General features: G+C 42.2%; 1 protein-coding gene across 1 annotated transcript; it reads left to right on the top strand.

Moving 5' to 3' along the window:
• Nucleotides 1–881: 881 nt before the first annotated feature.
• scarb2c (scavenger receptor class B, member 2c) lies at nt 882–8,593 on the top strand. The gene is made up of 12 exons (XM_068705792.1): nt 882–1,118; nt 1,755–1,912; nt 2,915–3,059; nt 3,737–3,928; nt 4,131–4,222; nt 4,718–4,837; nt 5,218–5,396; nt 5,506–5,624; nt 6,296–6,369; nt 6,787–6,838; nt 6,943–7,095; nt 7,300–8,593. Exons 1-12 carry the CDS (start codon nt 996–998, stop codon nt 7,336–7,338), a joined length of 1,446 nt encoding a protein of 481 aa, XP_068561893.1. The 5' UTR covers nt 882–995; the 3' UTR covers nt 7,339–8,593.
• The last annotated feature ends 350 nt before the right edge of the window (nt 8,594–8,943 follow it).

Genomic DNA, 8,943 nt, shown 5'->3' with positions numbered 1-8,943 from the left:
TGTCTGGGCTGTAAGGTTGTGCTGTTGATGTTTGGGATAATGTTACCTGGTCTGTGTGTCTGCTATAATAAACAAAAACAATATTCAAAGCAAGTATTCAACTGTTTTCATTTACAGCCAATGTCCATTACAGTATATACCGTTCATTAACTGTATGTGGTGGTCTATTCGGGTTGTCCTATCTGAATATATTTCTTAAATAAGTATGAACAGAATCTTTGAAATTATGTCATTTTTTTTATATTGATGTCTAAATAATCAAGGAAAGGAAAAAGATTGCTCTAAGTCTGCTAAGCCCAGGTGTGGCCCCCTGTATTCAACATGTTGACTCAACAGGTAAGACTCCAGTTTATAGAGCAACACAGAACGTTTGCAGTGGCATGAAGTTGTATCTGTCAGGACAGTGACATCTAGTGGATGATCTATGTACTACATTGTTCTGTATTATGAATAATAATAAGGTGAACGTTAAAAGTGTAAAACAAGCCGCACAAACAAAGGCTCTTTCCACATATCTGTATATATTAATGTATACATGTATCAGAATGTATCAGAATGACCTAGAAAACACTGAGATTTAATGAAAGACGTCATTGTCATGCGATTAAAAACAAAGAGTATTTATCTGCAAGATAGATATTTTCCCCACAGCTTCAACAACCAGCTACTGTGTGTGTGTGGGGGGGGTAGTTGGGTCTACCATCGTGTGGATGTTGATGCGCTGACTCATTTCAACATGTTCTGAGCTCATTTGCGTTGAACGGGCTTTTCTGAAAGTCACCTGAAGTGTGTTCGTCACGGCTGCGTGCTCCGGGAAGCCGTCGACTGTCGAAGAAAGCGGAAGTGGCGACGGGGGAAGTGTTTCGTTGCGGATGTGGGTCCTTTGCTCCACCGAGAAGGTTCCGAGGCCATCAAAACAAAAGCAGGAGTCTCACTCAGGCAGTAGCGTCTGTCCCTGAGAGCTGCTGCCGTCAGGAGTCAGTCAGCGGGTCACCATGCTACTGAAATCATGTTGCATCTACAGCGTCGGGGTTGTTTCTGTTCTTCTCCTGATCTCGGGGATTTCTTTGGTCTTGTCTAACGTGTTTCAACGGCTCCTCCAGTCGGTGGTTGAAAAGGTAAACATCTGATTCTGGATCATAACCGAACATCAAACACAGGCTGCTTAGTTTCGATTCCGCCTCTGAGTTCCATAATGGAACCAGTTGTGGGAAAGCTTTAACGCTGGTTCTTTAGCTGACTTATGAAGCTGAATGTGTTACTAATGACTTACATTTAGGAATGCGATGTAATAGACATGTTGTAGCTTCTGACAGTTCTGTAATAGACGAGTATTCAGCCATGCACTCGGCTGACGTACGTTGTGTCTGTAGCTGTTTGGGGCGTGGTGGTGGAGGGGGGGGGTAGCCTGTATTATATCAGTTTGCTTTAAACTTAAAAATGTATCTGATCTGATTATTTTTGTATTTTCACTCTCGTTCACATCATTACTATGAGGTTTTTACGTATTAAAATCTGACGTGACCCCCTACATGGCACAGTTATTATCGTCTGATCCTGCTTTGTGGCATCGTCACCTCTTTGGCCTAATTTAAAGTGCATTAAATGGTCTAAATAGTGGTGACGTCACCGCTTGCAGCAGCGTTTGTCATATGATGCGAGGACAGCTTAGTCAGCAGGAGACCATCGGTCTGAAGTTGCATGTGTTTCTCTCTCTCAGCAGTAAAAGTAACTCACTGCTTTGTCCTCCGCAGGAAGTAGTGTTGAAGAATGGCACGGAGGCGTTTGAGGCCTGGGAGGATCCACCGGCACCCATTTACATGCAGTTCTACTTCTTTAATGTGACCAACCCCATGGAGGTGCTGGACGGGGACCGGCCTGCGGTGCTGGAGATTGGTCCATACACTTACAGGTGAGTGAGGGGAAGGACAGAGGCCTCCTCTCCTGTCTCCAGCCGTCTGTGAAATCAAGCAGAAGTGAAATACATGATTATGATGAAAGAAGCCGAGTCAATTCAGTAAAACATGTCAAAACCAACTGATTGTAGATCAGAGAATGGAAACAGAGTCTCTCATCTTTCAAGGGACAAAGGTGTCAAATAGCTGATAAATGATGAGATTAACTGGAACAAAAGAAAGGACCTGAAGAGACACGGCAGCGTTGAACATGACAGCAAAACACACATTAGCAATCCGCTATATCCCATAATACACAGTGTGTGCAGTAAGTCTACAACGCAAAGCATACGTTTCCTGAATACCATTCAACGTCAAATTATTTGAATAATTCTTCACTTGAATGACTGACGGTCACACCCTGAAGCTGTGGAATGAGTTACAGCAACACGGGTTGTTTTCCGATGGTACATTCAGATTTACATAAATGGTGTGACTGACTACACTGCATGGTTTGTGAAATCCTCCCTCTCACTCCTCCGGTTTGTGCTTCCAGTAAGACAAAGTGACAAAACCATAACTTCTGTCATTGTTGTCAGAAATGGTGGCGGCAGCAGCAGGAGACGTGTGTGCAGCCTGGTCTCTGGTCTCTGGTCTCTGGTCTCTGGACAGACGCAGCAGCTTTGTACAGATGTCAAACTGTCCAGCTGAGAATTAAGAGTTGCATCACTGAGATATTTATAATTTTGACTTCCTTCTTTTCTGCCAGAAAGCATCTTACTGGGCCAAAAGGCAATTCTTCAACATGATGGCAGCTCAACAGTTTTATTTGTGCAATAAATTCCCCGAAAGAACCCTGTGATCTTTATACACACCTGTAGAATTTTCCATGCAGAACTTTATAATTATTTAACAATAGTAATGTCTCTGCAGTCTGAGGTGCAGCTTCTGCAGCACTGTAACAAAGGACTCTCATGAGGTGACTTATTATGACCCGGTTGTTGTATTGTCCTGCACAGAGAATACCGGCCCATGGAGCAAGTGGACTTCCATGATAACGGCACTAAAGTCTCCGCTGTCAACATGAAGACCTACATATTTCAGCGCAACATGTCCCGAGGTCCAGAGAGTGAGCTCATCAGGACGGTCAACATCCCAGCAATGGTGAGACACAGCAATCATTGAACTACCGGAGTGGTTTGATCATACTGTGTCACGGTAGAATCATTTTCTAGTTTTATGTATTTATTTATTGTATTGGCAGCAACATACAAACAAGGAAGTTGTGTTGTATTCACATTTAATGAGTATTTAGTACTTCATAATATTTGAAGGTATGAAAGATCAATAGATAACGATGTCTTCTATGTAACTGAAATGAGTAACATTACTGTTGGAACAAGGAGTAACAACAACAGTCACAGGTTAAAGATATTTATTGCATAATATTTAATAAATCACCGACTGTAAGGCCCAATGTAAGGCAGCAACAAGAGAGTCAAATGATTGTTTGAAACTGTTATTATGTTTCTGATGTTGAGAATTCATAAGGTTTTTTTTCCAGCTTCTACTGATTATTAAACTTTATTTGACACTTTAGAGTTTGGTACACGTCTAGTTGTTTTTGTTGAATAATCTTATTCTGTTCCTTCCAGCTTTAACATTTATCTTTGCTTTATTAGATGTGATTTTCCTTTTACGGTTACAAACATATAGTGAATGACTGATAACATGCAATGTTGTGCTACTGTATAGTGAACTCTCGTAAAGATTAAAAACGTTCTATTTAAGTGAATGATTTGTTCCATAGCAGCTTGTCTTCCCTTTCTTTTTGCTGGTAGACGGTGATGGAGAAATTCAAGGACCAGACGTTAATATCCAATTTCATATCGGCCTACATGAGGGGCACCGGTGTGGGTCTGTTCACCACGCGCTCTGTGGGAGAGCTGCTGTGGGGGTATGAAGACGGCCTGCTCAAAGCTCTCAGAACGCTGCAGCCTGACCTGGATGATGTGTTCGGACTCTTCTATAAGGTTTCATTCCACCATAAGAATACATCAATATGCATTTTGTTCAGACTGGAGTGTTTATTCACAAAGACTTATAATAAAACATACTCATCTATAAGATAATTGCATATTCATTCTATTAGAATCACAGAAAATCACGTTTCTTGCACGAGAAGTTAGTTGAACAGTTGTTCATTCTGCCCCCCCCCCCCCCCCCCCCGTACAGAGCAATGCGTCACACGATGGTGAATACGTCTTCTTCACCGGTCAGCAAGACTACAAGGACTTTGCCAGAGTGGACACGTGGAACGGTAACAGGTAATTGTCTCCACTCACCTCCAGCAGAAGAAATGACAGTGAATGAATGAGAATTATCTCTCCGGCTCTGTAAATCCAATCAGTGAGTAAACATCGACTGCATGCAGTTTACAAGCCACTCTATCAGTACCACTAAGACATGTGCTCAATGCTTGTTTCACCCCGTTTGATGACATGAAGGAGTTTGTCCTGCTATCGTCACGTCTCAGTCCTTCATCAGAGCTCATGTCAACAAGCTACAGCAGCGCTAATCCTCTCTGTTACACTTGGAGATGTTCTTTCTTTGTCTCTCTTTTGAGACCTAACATCTCTTCTGTTGTGTCCATCAGTCAGGTATCACACAGCTCCTCCACACTGGACTTGCTGGCCAGCTAGCTTTAACAGTAGCAATAACACTTATTTGCTCTCTTGCATAGATTTGAATGCGACTCTCTTGTCTGTCAGTTTGATACGAAGCGTTGATCAGACGTTGTTTTGTTGTGTGTATGCATGCAGCACGCTGAGTTGGTGGACATCTGATGAATGCAATATGATCAATGGAACCAACGGAGCATCTTTCCATCCGGTCGTCACCAAGAACGAGACTCTCTACATGTTCGCCTCTGACCTGTGCAGGTGAGTGGACAGGCTGCTAGAAAAGCATATCTCAAAACTCACTCAGGACTGGTGGAAGTGTTTGTATTTGATGGGTCCCATGCTCGAGTGTGACATAATTGCTCGCTAGCGCCCCCTAGAAGTTGGAAAAGAAAGCCAGTGGCCAGTTATCAAAAAGCGTTTGGGATGGCGTGACTCTCCATCAAACAACAAGCTGATGTAACTCCACTCTACTGGCTCAAATCTGTCCCAAACTTGCATGCTTGATCAAAGTCATGGTCTGAGGATGTCTGCAAGACAATCTTCACCCACCAGAACCTCCTCTCCTTTGTTACACTTCCAGCTTCACAGAACTTATCTGTGTCTGCAAAGATTAACCAGCATCTGACTCTGTTTGCAAGGTCCCTGTACACTCTGTACGAGGAGGACGTGACGGTAAAGGGGATCCCCGGGTATCGCTTCAGTCCCCCTAGCGAGGTTTTCGCCAATAAGACCGTGAACCCAGCCAACGCAGGCTTCTGCGTCCCGGCTGAAAACTGCCTGGGCTCTGGTGTGCTGAACGTCAGCCTATGTAAACAAGGTAGGAGGTGTGAAAAGCCAGGAGAGCGTTTCGTTGTGTCACCCTGTCCTTTAGGAAGCGGTTTTCATCGTCTCCACAATGGTTCTCTATCTGAATGTGCTGTGTTTAGGCGCTCCCATCATCATGTCTTCACCACACTTCTACCAGGCAGATGAGGAATATATCCAGGCTGTGTTTGGCATGAGGCCTCAGAAGGAGGAGCATCAGACTGCGATCGACATCAATCCGGTAGGACTTTCAACTTCAATGCTTAAAAATGCTTCCACAACATGTTTCAGGACGTATATAACTATTGTTTGGAATAATAATTTTTCCCTCTAAAAAAGTTAAATGAACGAGTTGAAGAAATTATATCTAGTCATCTAATTACACTCATTGACAAGTTACTTTATACCGTTGTGTTCCGTGGAGAATCTGATATGAAAACGTTCAGCTGAAACACAGACGGTGACATTCATGTTGGCCACTAGATGGCGAGCTATCTCAGCTTTGTGACTGCTGGTGACCTTAAGAAGAGCAGTGGTCAACAGTAGTTAACGATTAAAGCAGACATGGAACGGAGCTGTCACCAAAGATAAGCTCCAACAGCTCTTATCATGTGTGATAATGTGACTGAGCCTGAGATGAATATACACAGTAATAAAGAGAAGCAGACAACAAAGACAAACACGTCCAGAAGCACAATGTGCAGCTGGACGACGCAGAGTTAGTGCATTTATCATGAATATATGGAAGTGAGGTCATATTTGAAGAGCAAGCCTGCAGATCTAAATATGAACATTTATGCCTCGTTATGTGCTTTAACGAGGCATAAATGTTCACACTTCAGAGTATATATCTGCACACAGATCAGTGCTGGTCAGTGTTTCCCTCAAACACAGTCTGATTCTGTTTTGCAGCTAACAGGAGTCATCCTACAAGCAGCGAAGCGGCTCCAGGTCAACGTGTTTGTGGAGAAACTCCCCACCTTCAGGTAGTCATCTCGTTCCCTTCACCAGTCTCTTGTTGCTTCACCTGTTGGCATCAACCCCCCCGTCGACACGTCGGCTTGAATTGAACTGTGTTAGTCTGGGAAGTGTTGCCAGCGAGGTGACTGTAAAGCAGTCGTGCCACCATCACCCGTACGAGTGGACCTTTGGACAGTCGTGGCTCACTTGTTGTTCATCTCCTGGGCATCGGCAGGAACAAACAATCTTGATGTAATCTTGAGATCAGAACTTTATGTGGACAAGCTAAACGTACAACAGCAGCTGTCTGAGTGTCTCTTTGCCGTTTATACGTTTAATCATAGGTGAATTTTTCTGATTACTAAGAAAGATAATAAAGATAATAAAATGATGATAGTGGGCCAAACATTGTGATTATAACAATAATCTTATTTTTCTATCAGTCAAACAGGAAATGTGAGGACAGTGACTTTTCCTGTGGTTTATCTCAATGAGGTACGAACACACCAGTTTGTCTTTCAGTCATAAATGACATGCATGAAACGGCAGAATATCAGAGTAAAAAGCGAAGCTCTAATCTCCCTCTACAACCTCCTCAGAGCGTCGTCATTGACGACGCGTCTGCCGCGAAGCTGCGGAAAATCCTGGTGGAGCAGAACGTGGTGGTGAACATTCCCTTCATGCTGATCGGTCTCGGCATCATTCTGGGAGGAGTCTTCATGTTCCTGATGTGTCGACAGAAGGTCCCCGTGGTGAGTGTTTCACACGGACATTGATGGGTTTGTGAGGTCATTAGAGCTGCGACTAACAATTACTGTCACTATCCATCAATCTGTTGATTACGTGTCTCTAATTAACTGTTGATATGCTGATGATCGATCGCTTTAATTGAATGTTAAATATGTATTATTGTACAGTATGTTCATTAGTAATCTCCTTGTGTTTCCATGTTTCAGAGCACTGCAGCTGAGCGACAGCCCCTGCTCTCGTCATAGTGGTCAGCAGGATGTAACCAGAAGGAAAGTTGCCATATTTGCAGTAGAATTTCACATTTCATGGGTTCAATGGATCGGCCATTTTTGCAATTTACCCCCCAAGTAATAGTTTCCACAATGAGTCACAATCCCACATTTTAATCAGGTTGTTTTAATCCACTGGTTTTAGGAAAGTGAAGAGGTTTGTTACAGGGGTGGGGTTCATGTTTTCCTTACATTACAGCTGTAATGATCATGAAAATACCCCCTTTTTTTTAAATGAAATCTTAAATATTTGTATTTTATAATTTATGGGATTTTGGATTGAAACGTGAATTGAGTAGATTAAATCGACGTGTGTGTGTGTGTGTGTGTGTGTGTGTGTGTGTGTGTGTGTGCGTGTGTGTATGCGTGTGTGTGTGTGTGTGTGTGAGACCACGAGATGAATGGCTGTAGAACTGAAATGGTGACGAAGGAATATTTTCAGCGTGTTTTTTAAAAGGGGCCAATGATCCGTCTTCAGCTTGGTCCGGTGAGATTGTTGATGCAACTATAAGAAGGAAGTTGATTCAGCTGTTTTATGCAACCTTTCTTTCTTCACGTCGACATTTCACATTTTTGTATAGTTCGCAAAACATAAGCAAAGTGTAAGCTGTGCAAAACAAGTGCATCATGTTGTATTACTGATGCCATGAATCTAATCCACAACATATGAATGGTATAATATGGAATCACATCCAAAAGTATTAAACTATATCAGTATAAAGGGAAGGTTTTTATTCGGTGCACAGTACGATATCTTCTTTTCCCTAATTCCAGTACTAGTTCTTGTGTAGATATGATCGTGACATCATGAGTGAACGGTCTCATGCTAGTGACACTACTGACAGATATGTTGACGAATAGAACATGTTGCTGTTCCTTTTCACCACTAGCAACCCTCCGTGGTTTTTATGGTTAATGCTGCACTGCTTAACAGCCTTGGATCACATTATTGTAGGTTTTTTTTTTTTTCATTTTCATCATTGCTGATTAGATTAACATGAAATAGATTCTGTTCTCCAGAACTACATAGAATCTGACTACAAAGTGTAATTTGAAAAACACTATTTCACACACATCAATATGCTAATGTGCAACAGAGATTATTGTTTACAATACTACTCCGACATTGTAAAATCAATATGTAACCACTGTTTACGTGCTCTCAACAGGTCACATTGTCTTGCCACTTGCTACGTCTTTAATAAACCTGGTGTGCTTCACCTTCTCTGAAGGTGTGTTTCCATTTCCTCCTTCACACATTGCAAAATGTTTAGATAAAGGGTTGAATAGTTTGTATAAAGTTCGCCAGCAAAGCATGAATCGCCTTATGAGTAACTCCACTGACACACACCCACACACCCACACACACACACACACCTCTTGATTTCAACAGATGAAATAGTTCAATTAATAATAGTTCAATAGTTCAACTAATAGTTGAACTATTAACTAGTTCACTAATAGTTCACTAATAGTTCAATTACCATAAAATGTTCCTCTGTGAACTCATAACTAACAGAGTAGAGTACTCCAACAATGTAGCGTTACACTCATATCATTTAGCTTTTTCACTCATGAATT

The sequence above is a fragment of the Cebidichthys violaceus genome, unplaced genomic scaffold (genome assembly GCF_023349555.1).
Source record: "Cebidichthys violaceus isolate CVI_PGR_0920_01 unplaced genomic scaffold, fCebVio1.0.p SCAF_12, whole genome shotgun sequence".
NCBI classification, from domain to species: Eukaryota; Metazoa; Chordata; class Actinopteri; order Perciformes; family Stichaeidae; genus Cebidichthys; species Cebidichthys violaceus.
This window is presented reverse-complemented; position numbering and strand designations above follow the sequence as displayed.

Coding starts and splice junctions, on each gene's coding strand:
- scarb2c (XM_068705792.1), top strand. CDS start 996: ATGCTACTGAAATCATGTTGCATCTACAGCGTCGGGGTTGTTTCTGTT. Junction 3,060..3,736: donor CGGTCAACATCCCAGCAATG/GTGAGACACAGC, acceptor TTTTGCTGGTAG/ACGGTGATGGAGAAATTCAA. Junction 6,370..6,786: donor GAGAAACTCCCCACCTTCAG/GTAGTCATCTCG, acceptor TTTTTCTATCAG/TCAAACAGGAAATGTGAGGA.